This window comes from Amblyomma maculatum, chromosome 1, assembly GCF_055883805.1.
Source record: "Amblyomma maculatum isolate TAMU_Amacu chromosome 1, ASM5588380v1, whole genome shotgun sequence".
Taxonomy (NCBI): Eukaryota; Metazoa; Arthropoda; class Arachnida; order Ixodida; family Ixodidae; genus Amblyomma; species Amblyomma maculatum.
The window spans coordinates 128,188,181-128,203,491 of NC_139344.1; the positions used below are offsets into that span (position 1 = coordinate 128,188,181).

Here is a 15,311-nt window from a genome sequence, read left to right on the forward strand (position 1 = left end):
TTTGCTTGTTATGGGATTTTATTTGACATAGTGCCCATTCTTTTGTGCACATACTATGAAGCCACATAATGCAGCATGCACTGTATGGAGTCAAGCTAAGTGTAGCTACTGTCTGAAATTACTGAAATGATCAATATCTATTTTAGCTCTATTTCAAAGTTAACTTATAATGAAACTTGCATAATAGCCATGAGATAGCTCATTATGCCAGAAATTAGACCCAAGGTTTAACGCTTTCCAACAACGAAACGAAAAGATTCCACATCAGGTAAAGAATAATAACAACAACAACAACAACAACAAAATTATTTCAGTATTTAAATTTCAAAACACAAGACTGGACCTGTCTAATGGTCTGTCTTTTCTGACCCATAACTCATGCAGCAACTTTTCCTATAATTTTTTTTTTACACAACACAAGATCTATAGACACAAACATAGTTGTGACACCAGTTCCTGCAACTCAATGGTTTCTTGTGCAGCTCATACGATATACATAAAGAGTCGCAACATAGCCTCAGAAGCTTATCGCAGTTAAGACCTCTAGTTTACCATGATTTTGTGACAAATGGGGACAGATTCAAGCCATTTTTATGACATTATACATTAGCAGCCACACCCTTTCTTTAATGTTGTTACGAGCATAAGCAGTAATGACATAAGAATAAGACAATGATTAAATTACCCCAATTGGATGAATATAATGTGAGAAGGGAGTCATTTTAAAGAAACACTACCATCGTTAAAATTTGATTTTAAACTGCTCTGGCCAAACGTTCGTGAACAGGCATTAATTTACAACTGTTATGAAAGAAGGCGGGACAATCTGGATCTGAACTAGTTGGTTCATGTCAAAAGTGCAACTACAGCCAAATGAAAAAAAAACAAACCACAAGGCAGAAAACATAGTTCTCTTCCTTGTGGTGATTTTTCCATTCGTCTGTAGTTTCACCTTTGAAAGAAGGCAATTTTACAACAGGAGAAAATATCACAATGCATTTTCTAACTCACCTCAATGCCTACAATGCTATAGTTGTGGTAGAGTGCTTGTACCTTATGTGATGATGACATGTCCAACATTTTGACTACAAGGTCAGGGCTTACAACTAGCCCATTCTCAAGCAGCTGAAAGCAAGAGCTGGCACTGCATGGAAACAAAGCAATTTCCAGCTAAGTGGTGCACAGCAATAGTGACAGCAATCTCACCAAACACACAGCACACAGAAGCATTAACACATATCAGCTTTTTTTCCAAGAAGCAGCAACTGAGCCCTAGCACAGTAATGTTTCCAATTTCTCCTCTTAACCAGTGCTCTTTGTGAAACTTCTACGCTTATTATATGGTGCTAGCAGCACGAGAAACCATAAAACAGAAAGACAAAAAAAAAAAAGGCCTTCATGGTGTGATTTTCCAGGATATTAACTGAATGATGCTGTAGTCAAACGTAACATTACCACCATCAAATTAAGATAGGGTTAGCAAAAATAAATGTGAACATCAGTATGGTAGCCTCCACTATCTGCACGTGGCATACTCAAAAGCTTAGGAATCTGGTTACATGTCCCGCAGTGCATTTGTGGATGCTGTAAGTGTGCAAAACTAGTTCGGGCAGAGAAGTGTGTTGCCTCTGTTGTACTGTTCTTCAAATAAAATGCAACTTAGTCTTTTTTTATCATAGTCTTCCTTTCGTTCTGATGGCAACACATGGTTTAGCTACATGCAACAGAATACTTAGTGCCAGCTTACTGTACACCCAGAAATTTGCTATACAGTAAAAGCTCTCTAATTCAAACTTCAAGGGAGCAGAAAAAAAAATTCTAATTATCCAAAGTTTGAATGATCGAATTAATCCCCACAAAACTATTAAGAACCGCTTGCATCATGGTATATTTATTTCGTGACGGACTGAGCAACGGTCACATGCATTTGGGATGAGAACATCTCGTAAAGACTATTTTTTTTTTTCATTTCCATCTCCTGCGTCCTTCATGGTGCAATGCTGCAGTGGCAGCGCTCCCCGCAAAAATGGCTACAATGCTCAATATGCTTACAGGCTTTTTTTATACATTTACTATTATGGAGCTTGGACAAACCAAGTTATACAGCACGAATTATCTAAAAATTCAGAGTACTGAAGCTTGAATTAACGACCTTTCACTGTGCCATGCTGACATAAAGCTTTACGTTTGTGCAGAACTGCTTGTAAACATCCTAAACTTTTGCAAATCTTAACTTTAACTTTTGCAAATCTCTACAGCCGTCACAAAATTTAAACTATCGAACAACATAACAATGTGACTGCAGAAAGCTTCAGCTTTGTGAAAACTACAATTTGGCAAAAACAGTGCATTGCTAACAAAATGCACTTGCATAGCCCTCCACACTATTTTTCTTATTGAATAAAGTGTACATTTGTCATGCCATTTTATCATTTATTTAGCAATAAATCAGACATACAAAGGCATTTCTTGCCTCACAAACTGCAGAATATAAAGCTTAATTACAGCTGTTATCATCTGCAGCATCATTAACTGCTTCAACACAGTCAGTTGCTATTAAAAGTGAAACAACTTTGAAAGAGCTTCTTGTAATAAAAGTGCACCTAAAGCTGGATAGGAGTATTCTGCTTTGTCTTTAAACTAGCTCGTTTATACATAAAGAAAGCTCTTGGTTTACTCTTGAGGGAGCCTTTCACTAGCAGATTATTACCCTTTAAGATGTTTCGTTACTGAAAGAAATTTCATACAGGTATCGGTGCCCAAGTGAGTAAAAATATTTTACTGGGGTAATATTTTGTTATTTCGGGAAGTTATACCCCAAAAGAGGCTTACTGTAGCCATATTATTATTTTTTTTACACATCTTCTAGCTTAGAAAATTTTAAAACTCACCTTTCAAAGTCGAGGCTTCCATCTTCCCTCGTTGAATACTGGGTGTCATAAATGTTGGCAGTCACAGCACTGGCAAGAGCTTGGTTTAAGTCTCTGCGCATGAAGATATAAAAATTAATAGTGGATTCTTTTTTCTGATCTGGGATAATATATTTACAAGCAAGCACTCAGGTTCCTCAAATTTAAACATAGACACACACACACACAAGAAAAAAAAAAACACAGTACTGTACGCAGAGGGAGGCAGCAGGTTGTCACATGTCGTGGCTGGTTCTATGTAATTTGCACTCCTGCCAAGTGTGCCACAATCTTCATCCACAAGGATCAATGTACCTATGACACTGATGTCCCCAGAGAACTGCCACTAGTTTTGTTTTTCTCAGAAGAAAGCAGCAAAGATGTAACTGTTGCCTAAACTAGCTGCTGCATGCAGAAACATGAGAGTAAAATTGTGCAGGTTTGCTTTGCTAAAGCACCAGATAAAATAGAATAGTACAGTTAATGTTTTTACACATGAAAGCAGAACAATACTCTTCTGAAAATAAAGCTAAACCTCTGAAAATCGAGCTGAATTCAAGCCTGCATGGCAGGGCTAGGAGAACCAATCTGCTACATCGTGAGCCATTCTAAAACCGCTAATGAAATATGAAAACTTGATCTAGATTTACACTTAGCTAATGTGCGAAGGTGCATTTCCCAGGCCACTGATACCACTCAAGACCAAAACCTTACTGTAAGATTCCCTCTAAAAAGGCATGGCAGAAATCGGAGATGTAGCTTTCAAGAGAATCCTGAGTCCACGCCTACACATGCTATGCTCGTATTAGGGGGAATTTCTGTGCCTCCTTCTCACTTCTCTCAGGGGAAAACTTAGTGATTGTGTGATGATGAATTCAATTTTATTCCAGCTGCTGACTAGAACAAAAAATCTGAAGGCAACCTTGAAAACAATGTGAACATAGGTACAGTGGCTAGAATAGGGGAAGTGTGAGGACCGCACTACCGACACTGAAGCCTTTCCGCGATGCTCCGGAGAGGGAGGTCCAGGGGGTGCTGACGCCCGTTTACACGTCCACTCACTGCGTGACATCTGCTCGCCGCGCGGTTAATTGGCCGCGTTTGAGACATCCCTTCAAGATCCAACACATACTTTCTGCTCTTACTGCGACTTCCACTTTTTCACAGCATTTTTGTTATTAGCCAACTATCTAACTCATGCCGATGTAAATTTATAATTTTTTACAATGGTCTTTTTTAAGCAGAAGAATTAACCCGCATTCTAAGCGAAATTTCACCTGGGTGGCTTTGAAACCTCCTTAAAGCAATCACTCCAAGAAACACTCGCCGCCAGTAAGTTGCGGTCATGGGATGAAGGAAAAAGTTAGCTTTGCTAGCCACAGCGCTAGACCACTGCACAATCTAATTACGTACCCAGTTTTTTTTTTCTTTTCGCGCGCTAAGCTGTCGGTCTTTCCTACTGCGCATTGAAGGTCGTTGGCTTCACCTTCTGTGACACAGTGGTACTAAGGACATTAATTAGGCCCCCTAAATCCTATTGAAAACCAAAGGAATCCTTTAAGTACTTAGCTAAACGTAGCAAGGCGTGGTAGAACAAAGCTATCGGAAGCAATACTTTTCTAAACATGGGCTGTAAACATTGCATGTATATCCGTGCTTATGCAAGGTAAACCGCCACTCAATTTTTTTTTTCACCATGAGTTTTGTTGTTTTCCAAGTAGCTGGGTGAGCAGCTTAAGAATTACAACTTAGGGATAGTTGTAATTTTGCTTTCGGAATTAATGTCTTGCTTCGCTGCTGATTTTGCCCGACTGTTTTTCTTCTGTGAGCAAAGAATAAACACCTCTGCTGCAGAAGACAATTTCATTCCATAATCAATTAGCATGCACTGAAGCATTGAAACAGTTTCTAAATTACAGCCATTTGTCTTATTATTTTGTTTCAGTTCTTCAGCAGCATTATTAAATTAATAAGGAAAACCCCGGGAATCGAGATGCTTGCAGGCTAAGCTAAAATGAAATTCTATAGCTGCGCTCATTTTGTGTTCACGTTCAATGCTGTCAAACTGATACTATGTGAACACTTAAAAAATTAAAAAAAAAGTCTGCCCCTTAACACAGGTGCATATATATATTAACTAGTACTTCAAAATGCAAGGTCGTCGCCAGGGTTCTTCAGTAGTTTAATTTGACTGCCTGAAACATTTGCCATGTCGAGCTGTTACATATAGCGAACAACACAGATCCAGATCCGCGGTTAGGCGCACATTGCATGCTACGTTCAGTGACACTCCACTGATCTCACAAAGCTTTGTGACAGAAAAGTCCACGTATGCATGCAATGTGATTAAAAGCAACTCTATGCTCACAACTGACCGTCGCGTGATCAGACTCCTCACATGGCAGTGGCCACAGCCCCATGATCGTTATATGTCATCGCTCCTATGGCCGTGCTGGCGCGATGGCTACTGCCTCACCTTATGATTATTTTCCTTGAAACGGGTTCTGACACATGTATTTCAAGGCATAATCAGAAAAATGGTTTGGAACGCACATAAAGAGGGACCGCACACGATCACTGTCAATTAAAATTTGCACTTGCGCCGTTAATAACGTGCCAAAGCTGACGTTACAGTTTTTTCCAAACGGCAGCATTGTGCCTTTCAATAATTTCAGCACAAAAAACAACTCTTCCTAGTACAATTTGTACCCACTTTTGTAACGAGGTACAAAACAATGACTTTGTTGCCGACTCATCATACACCGTCAGGCAGAATTTGCACCAAAAACAACAACATCATGCGCACAGTCCAGGGTTCAAGCACACATTTCATGCGCCGACCTGACGTGTAAGTGGGAGGGTGCGCCATCTAGTGGAGGCATCACCAGACGGCTTCAACGCTCCCCATAGGCGCCGCTTGGCGGTAATCACACTTCAGTATTCTAGCCACTTTAACATAGGAAAGCACTTAATGATCTAAAAAAGAGAAACAGGCACAAAATTTTTGTGTGTCACTGTTTTCACCTTGAAAGATTTCTACAAGGACAATAACTATAAAACAAGAATTTGGAAACCCAGTGAAAATTTGCTAATTAATTAAGTGCCATTTTTTTACCATCACATTCAGCTTTGTTCAGTGCTAACATGAAGCTCCTGCATAACATTACATTCAATCTGCTGAAGTGCTGATGATTATGAGGGGTTAGAAAATAACTTTTGACTGAAGATGAAATCCAACAGTTCATGCTTTTATAACGCACTGCCAAACAGCATGTCAGGTTTATCGCTGCAGAAAAGTGACATTACAGTTTTTGTTCTATCTGAACAATATACAAAGCATTCAATTAAGGTTTCTGTGCAGATAAAAATGTCAAAGATCGAAAATAACACTAATGATGTTCCACTCAATGCCAATGGCTGGAACTTCATAGGTGGCACCCCTATACACTATGGGAACAATTTCCTATGTTGGTGTTTGGAATTCTGTGTCTGTACCTTTTAAGATGTTCTTGACCTCTATGACTCAGCTAACCTACCCAGCGTCTCCTTCTTAAGGTGAAAAATATGCCTTTTATATCTGGCGCAATACAGTCTTTAAGCCTCAAGTAAATGCCAACTTACTTTTCAAACTGTGGGATGACTTTCCTAATTTCTTGCGGCTGTTTGTAGAAGATGAACTTCATGAGGTCTGAATCATGAAGTATGTGAACCTGCGCAATGAATCAGAAAAGAAGTAAGGTTGTAGCTAGTTGATATTAGAATGACAAGAATTAATACCTTGTCTTAATTTAAAGCACACAGAGCTCAGAAAGTTGCACTGAGCATGCACTTTTGCTCCTGTATAATGCCTACTCTAAAACATTTACATTCTTATAGCACATGACTACTATGTGTACCTCGCTGATTTATCTTTTAAACAAATACAAATAACTGAAGTGTAGCAAATATTAAAAGATGAACACCCTCAATTTGCCTCTCCACTTAAACCATAATCGTTAGACAACACATTTTATAATAGCACAACTGGAAACTGGGGGTCACTTCATCCAATTTATTTCAACAAACAACATAATTTAAAACAGCTGAACTGCAAAAAGATTGCTAGCTTTTTTAGGAGGTGCTGATAACAACTCCATGCAATTTTTCTCAATGAAAATTAATTCTAAGGCTCTTTTCAGCTAGCCTGACATTAGCCTCGCAGCAAATACTGTTTCTGTGGCCAATAAATTTGAATTTAAAAACTTCCCCCTCATTCGATTCAACTTTGTGACGTCTCCATCAGAAATGGTTGCCATCGTTTCGAACTGAATGGTGGTAAAACGTAGCATCGAATTCGTGCTCCAAAATTAATGCTAATGCACAGATTTTTCTTGCAAAATCACCATGAGATGGCAACATCTGTATTTCTGGGAAGGGCAGAGGGGGCGTCATTCCTAGCTTATCAAAGCTCCATCTCCATTTCCAGCAAGAGTAACACTCTTTGTGATCAGAATGTGCTCCAGTTAGCTCTCAGTGTCCTTACGTATCATATTCCAACAGCACAATCGCTCTGCTATGATGGATCAGTGGTCAGGGCACTTGGCTGCTGAGCTTGAGGAGGGCATAGATTTGATCCTGGCTGTGCCAGCTGCATTTTGATCGAGGCGAAATGCAAGGTGCCCATCCAATGAGCAGTGTCAGTGTTAAAGAAACCCAGGAGAACGAAATTTCTGGACACCTACACTAAGGAGTTCCTCATAGCCTGAGTGGCTTTGGAGCCCTAAAGCCTGTACAATATAATGCCACTGCACAATCCTCATAAATAGATAGCAATGAAGACCACAAAGATGCATGCTGATGACACAGAAACAAAAGCTGACTGAATGCAATGTGCGTTACTTACCCTCACATGCGTAACAGCAGTGTTCTGGGGACCAGGAGCACTCTGGCATTCAACTGTTATGTCAAAATACCCATCTCGGTATTTTCCCAAGCTTCGCACGTTTCTCAGGCTGCCCTTATGAGCATCTAGCTCAAATTGGCCCATAACTGGCATTGATTCCTTTGATGATGGCTACAAAAAACAGGCAAAAAGAATGATTAAGTTCCGTCTCATATCTGCAAATTTCATGCAAAAAGATCTAGTATGTTTTAACAAATGCAGCATCTTAAATATCGATGAACCTTATAAGCAAATTAACAAATAAAGAGCCAATTTTGAAGCCGAGCCTCATTCTGCCTTCACACATAAATCAGGGAAACAAAACTGCAAAGCAAGAATGTGCTTATCATTCTGTTTCTGCCGCCACCTATCACCAGGTTTCTAGAAATGCAAGTGAACGCCCAGAGTGTTAGCTCCGAACTATGATCATCACTGGGGCCCAGTGAGCATCAGTGACATCGACTGAGGGGTGCAGTGGTGTGCAAGTAGGAGAAACCATCAAAGAAGTAATGCATCACCAGTTTATTTTGCTAGCTCATACCTGGTGTAGTACAGCATAGTTACCATACTTTGTAAATGCAGGTGTGCTGTCTTGATTTCCAATAAAAAAAAGCATATAAAATCAATACCACTGATGCATCAGAGTATGCGTTAGCGTCAGTGTCCCCCTTGGACAGAGCAGCTGCTGACACTGACGGGTTCATACCGTGCGAGGGGCCAACGTGATCTAGTCCGCCAATACTGTGGGACACACCGTCCTCTGCTTCACTTTTCTGATCGAATCTGGCAATCACAGGATCATATTGTCACAACTCAAGCCACGACTCAAGACAGGGAGCCGTGAAGGTACACGGTACCGTGAAGGTAAGACCCGAGAGTCAGGTTTTCTTCTAGCTGCGATGACAGTGTCCAGCACCAGCACGCCTCTTGAGCCAACCAACGCTTCGGCGGTGGCGGCACCAAGCACGGCAGTCGCGCGGCGCTAGGCACATGGCATTATTCCCCCCCGTGAAAGAAGAGCATCGCCCCGATGACAAGGTGAGAGGAGAGAAAAAAAATTAGGTGTGAGGTGAACTGTACAATAACTCAAGGTCTCACTTGCAGGAAGCGCTCAGTCACGCGAAAAGCACGGCTTTAAGCGCACCACATGCACAATTTCAGGCCGCTGACGCCGAACACTGACGGTCACTGTTCCATCTGGAATAACTTTATAATTAACGCTGTTTAAGCGGAGCAGGACTTTAAAGGGTCCAAAATACCGGTAGAGCAGTTTCTTGCATAAGCCTTTGTGGCGCACGGGGGTCCACACCCACACTTTGTGCCCTGGTTCGTAGTGGACTTCCCTGTGCCGAAGGTTGTAGTGTCGAGCGTCGGTGGCATGCTGTTCCTTGATGTGCAAGAGGGCCAGCTGACCGGCTTGCTCGGCCTGTTCTGCGAAATGGGCGGCATCGGGTTCGACCACTTCATCTCCGCACGGGAGCATCGCGTCCAAAATCGTGCAGGCCTCCCTGCCATATACGAGACGGAACGGCGTAAACTTCATGGTTTCCTGCAGCGCCGTATTGCAGGCGAAGGTGACATACAGCAGGATCTCGTCCCACATTTTATGTTCAACGTCGATGTACATTGAGATCATGTCCGCCAAAGTTTTGTTGAGTCGTTCGGTTAGGCCATTTGTCTGAGGGTGATACGCTGTTGTTGTGCGATGCTCGATATGGCTGATAGTTCAGGTATCCCGCAGTAGTCGTGCTGTAAACCCCTTTCCTCGGTCAGTAATGATGGTCAATGGTGCACCGTGTCTGAGCACAATGTTGTTCATAAAGAATCGAGCAAGTTCGATGGCAGCACCTCGGGCAAGGGCCTTCGTTTCAGCGTAGCGTGTTAAGTAGTCTGTGGCAACTACAATCCACTTGTGTCCGTTCGGGAATAAAGAAAATGGTCCTAAAAGGTTCATGCCCACTTGCTCAAAGGGTGTGAGGGGTGGTTCGATAGATTGTAACATACCGGATGGCTTGAGTGCGGGGTTTTTTCGCCGCTGGCACTGACGACAAGTCTGTATGTAACATCTAACGCTCGGAGAAAGATATTTATTTATTTATTTTTTTATTTATATGATACTGCAGGCGAAAGGCCCAGGCAGGAGGGGCATACAAGATGTAGAGAACGATGAAATACAAGCACAAGATACATAAACTGAAGCAATGGTACGTGATCAGGGCACACAAAAAAGCAAAAAAAAAAAAAAAACAAGTTGATGAATTGATGCGGTGCTACAAAAACAAAATACATAAGGATAACATCAATCATTTGATTGCAGCACACTGTCAATGGAGTCAAGCGAGTGAAGGCAATACGCAGGTAAATCATTCCAGTCATGAACAGTCCGGGGAAAGAGCGAAAATTTGAATAAGTTTGTCCTAGCAAAATATGGTGTAAGAGAAAGGGGATGGGTATGGCAGGTTATGCGCGTTGCAAGAGGGGATAGATACGGGTAAGGATCAAGAGCAAGTTTGCGGTTTATTAATAAAAATAAAAATTTCAGAACCAAAAACTTGCGTCTGGACTGCAGAGTTCTGATACCATCACCATGCATAAGTTTTGAAACAGAGTCAGTGCGACTGTACTTTGAGAAGATAAAACGAACTGATCTTCGCTGAATTTTTTTCAAGCGCATCTATGTTTAACTTTGTATGTGGGTCCCAGATGACGCATGCATACTCGAGTTTGGATCTTATTAAGGCTGTATAAGCTAGTTTTTTAATCTGTGAAGGGGCATCTTTAAGCTTATGTCGCAGTAAACAAAGCCTGCGAAACGCGGATGAGCAGATGTCGCTAATATGGGAATTCCACTTCCAGTTGTTTGTTAGTGTCACACCCAGATACTTAAATTTAGTGACCTCAGTTAACAGCATGCCCTCTATAGAATAAGAAAATATAAACGGTTTTTTCTTGTTGGTAACGCGAAGTAGGACAGATTTTTCGGTGTTAATTTTCATTCCCCACTCATTACACCAGGTTACAATATTGGTAAGATTAGAGCTTAGGGCATGTTGGTCAGAGATACTCTGTACCTCGCTGAAAAGGATGCAATCGTCTGCAAATAAGCGGATTTTAGTAGGCTCGTTAATGACATTTACAATATCATTACAAAAAATCAGGAAAAGTAAGGGGCCAAGCACACTACCTTGGTGTACACCGGAAGTAACTGGTAGGACGTTAGAAGTGTGGTTTTTTATCTCCACATATTGATTACGGCCAGCTAGATATTCAGATACCCAAGCAATTATGAAACTAGGAAGATCAATGATTTGTAATTTATAGATTAATTTGTCATGCGGAACGCAGTCAAATGCCTTACTAAAATCTAGAAAGATCCTGTCAACTTGACCACGTTTATCGAGAATCGAAGCAATATGATGAGTTACTGTAGCTAATTGAGTAACGGTAGAATACCCTTTCCGGAAGCCATGCTGGAATGGGGATAAAACGTGGTGTCTTTCCAGAAAGTCATTAATGTAGTTGGTCAATATGTGCTCCAGGAGCTTGCAGGAAGATGAAACAATCGAAATGGGCCGATAGTTAAGAACAGAACGGCGGTCCCCCTTTTTAAATACTGGTACGACTCTAGCCAATTTCCAGTCTAGGGGCAATGTTGCTGATGTTATTGACGCTTGAAAGATGATAACGAGGAATCTGGCTATGGGCTCAGCATAACGACGAAGGAAGGCATTTGGAATATTATCAGGCCCTGGCGAAGATTTAACCTTTAGTCGCAGAATCATATTTAGAACGCCCTGATATGAGATATGAAGATCAGGAACATGTGATGAACTCTCACGTTGAAGATCGGATGAATCAGAAAAGACGCTACTAAAGTACGTATTAAAGTGATGCGCAATAAGCTCGGGGTCTTCAATCATAGTACCATTGTCTAAAATCCGCTCAACCTGTTTCTTTCGGTCACTTAAAAAGTTCCAAAATTTTTGGGGGTCATTTTGAATGAAACTAGGCAGAGTTTTATTGAAGTAAAAACTTTTCGCCTGGTGAATAGCCTGCGATAAGGTACGTCGAATGTCACTGACACCGTCACATGATGACCCTTTCTTTCTTCTTAGGCGTTTAGATTTTCGTATGAGGTGAATTATGTCTCTTGTCATATGGCCAGTAATAGTTCTGCCGGACTCGGTTTAGGGTGCGTGTAAAGCCAAGATGACCTGATGTTGGTTCGTCGTGGCAGGCCAGGAGGATTTCGTGCCTTAAATCAGCCGGTATGACTAGCAGGCATGTTTTTGCACTCGACGTGTATATTTCAGTGTATATTTTATTTTATACCAGAGGACAACAATGTACCAATAATATGGTGTTTAAACACACATACTGTACATTCAACATTTAACATTCCTTGAAATTTATTTAGGGTGGCAAGTATTTGATAGGCCATTGTTTGCTTTCCATAATTTGTCCTTACTTTTGGTGTGCGGAGTTTTCAGTTCCTTAAAAGAAATTGAGCATTTTCAGAGTCTTTACTTTCGTGAAATTTCTTCTGGCGTATATAAATAGCTTTAAATAATATAACTGATCCGCCCTTAGCATACTGTGTTTTTTGAACAGAGGAGCTGTTCTTAAAACTTGTACGCATCCATGAAAAGATTCGAAGCATCCCAATACTTTCTTCTGTAAAGTAGTGAGTTTAGTATAACTGTATTGCGTAGTGGGTCCCCAAAACACAAACTATACGCTAATCTGGAGCAGAAAATAAATATTCTTTTTTAGCCAGAGTGGGCACGAGAGCAGCGTATCAGTCGTAATGGCTAACAGATTGTCCTTGTTTGCTGCACAGGTAGGTCCTGTTTCCGCTCGTGGTGTACAGCATCGGCTTTATCAGCATTTCTGCCAGCGCCAACGTCTCCCTTCATCGAGTGACGCAGCTGTCTACCTGTGATCTGCCTGCATTCGTCCACCAGGCGGCACCTCTGGGATTCCCGCCCGTTCCTCATCCCTCCTTGGCTACAGGATGGTCATCGACAGCAAGTGCAGCGCCAGTATTTAGGCGCTGGTTCCCGCAACACCGCTTCAGTGGGCACGAGAGCAGCGTATCAGACATAATGGCTAACAGGTTGTCCTTGTTTGCTGCACAGGTCCTGTTTCCGCTCGTGGTGTACAGCATTGGCTTTATCAGCATTTCTGCCGGCGCCAACGTCTCCCTTCATCGAGTGACGCAGCTGTCTACCTGTGATCTGCCTGCATTCGTCCACCAGGCGGCACCTCTGGGATTCCCGCCCATTCCTCATCCCTCCTTGGCTACAGGATGGTCATCGACAGCAAGTGCAGCGCCAGTATTTAGGCACTGGCTCCCGCAACACCGCTTCAGTGGGCACGAGAGCAGCGTATCAGTCGTAATGGCTAACAGATCGTCCTTGTTTGCTGCACAGGTGCGTAACTCTATTCCTTTGTATGCTAAAAGAAGTGACAATCGATGCTTGATGCTGCTCCCGTGCCCACGAGTTCTTTTGAGCGTGTGCAATGAATGCTTTGACAGCTGCCTTTTTTTGCTATTGTCGGGAGATATTGAGAAAAACCCGGGTCCTATGAACACGCGTGGCACCACCAAAGGCGATTTGCGCACAGATGGTGCAGACGAGAGCAGTAATTCCGCTACTAACATTATACTAACACAATCTGAGCAAAACATGGAAATTCTGCGCATCTTGAAGGAATTGCAAGCACAGTCAGCCACACTTTCAACTCGTAACAATGAGATAAAGAAATCAATAGAAGAGTTACGGAATGGACAGAGAAACATTGATTCAGCCCTCGCCAATATCAATACCAGACTTATGACCGTTGAAGGAAAACTTGAAGAGATAGACGACGCAAAACAGGACTTTCAATGTACTTCTCTTGATCTTCAGAAACAAAACCAAATGCTGCAGGCCCGAATCAATGAATTGGAAGACAAAAGTCGGAGAAATAATTTAATGTTTCATGGTATCGCCGATGACCAAGAAACACGGCAAGAGACGGAAAGTAAACTTCTAAGGGTCCTGTCTGAATACCTTGGAATCAAGCTCTCAACACATGACATTGAGCGGGCGCATTGACTAGGCCAGTATTCAAACCCTGGATGCCGTCTGGTGATTGCCAAGTTCGCAAACTTCAAAATCAAAGAAACAATTCTGAGCTACAAAAAAGAGATAAAAGAAAAAGACATTCAAGTATCAGAAGGTTACTCGTTTGCCACATGCCAAGCACGCAGAAAACTGATTGGTTTTGCCAAATCACTCCCCGGCTCCCCACCTTTCAAACTAAAATACAATAAGCTAGTCGTAAATAACAGATCCTACATTTATGACCCTGTCAGTGAAAAAACGTACGAAATTTCCACTGAACGCACCAAGACAAGATCAGCTCAAGAATCACCATTTTCCTACGCTTCACGCTGACAAATCTGATTAATGGTTGCTGAGGGGTGGTGGCCTTTGCCTTAGCTTACCCGATATATCAGTATTATTTACTAATATTCGAAGTGTTATCAAAAAACGTACTGAACTCTCCACTGCCATTAACGCATGCTCCGCTAAAGTCATCATCCTAACTGAGACTTGGCTCCATGAAAACATACGAGACTGTGAAATTTTCGATTCTTCAAATACTTTTTGCTTCTATCGTTGTGACAGGACAGACTTAAGAAAACAATAGGATCCAGCGCCATCCACATAACATCAAGCATCGAAATGATGTGGGTGTCTTTGCAACTAAGTTATCGGAGAATAATCCTAGGCGCATGCTACCGTCCGCCAAATACCCATCCCACATTTGTTGCCGAGCTTCACGATGTCATTAATACCGTTGTTACGCGTTACCCTTCATCTCCAATTTTTTTATTAGGTGACTTCAACTTTCCGGGTATCAATTGGTCTCTAGCACAACCTTCCACGTCTTCGTCTACATGCCAGGAATTTGTTAATTATGCTCGCTGTTTAGCCTTACCCAAATCGTCAATCAACCTACCACAATTACGGAGGTTACCGCAAGCACACTAGACCAAGTACTAACCAATTGTCCGGAATTGTGTTCAGAAATAACCTACATGCCCAAATTAAGCGACCATTCTTTACTAAATTTTTCTGTAAACATTCCTATTGGGAAACCTGCTAGTCACTCTAAAACCATACGTTTGTATCATCGCGCTGACTTCAACATAATTAGTAACGAACTAGGCTCGTTCTTGGAAACGTTTTTCGACAGATTTGACTTCCGATCAGTGAATACAAACTGGCTGTTATTCAAGAACAAAATCTTAGATCTCGCTAATCCCTATATTCCCACTCGTGCAATATCTTATCAGCAGCACGCATCATGGTATAATGTTCATCTTAAGCGCCTGTCTAACCACAAGAAATGTTTATTCCGTATAGCTAAGAACTTACGCACTGAACATCATTGGTCTCGTTACCGCTCTGCTGCTGAGACTTACATTT

The 15,311-nt window shown here is 41.7% G+C and overlaps 1 protein-coding gene across 2 annotated transcripts in view; it reads right to left on the minus strand.

The window, feature by feature from the left end:
- Cad74A (cadherin 74A) overlaps window positions 1-15,311 on the minus strand; it is a 103,631-nt gene that overhangs the window by 14,923 nt on the left and 73,397 nt on the right. For both annotated transcript variants that reach the window (XM_084588977.1, XM_084588976.1), the window contains exons 33-36: window positions 7,792-7,962; window positions 6,531-6,619; window positions 2,892-2,984; window positions 1,012-1,144 (exon numbers count right to left, since the gene is read on the minus strand). In XM_084588977.1, the coding sequence (XP_084445103.1) occupies window positions 1,012-1,144; window positions 2,892-2,984; window positions 6,531-6,619; window positions 7,792-7,962 (486 nt within the window). The remainder of the gene's footprint in view (window positions 1-1,011; window positions 1,145-2,891; window positions 2,985-6,530; window positions 6,620-7,791; window positions 7,963-15,311) is intronic.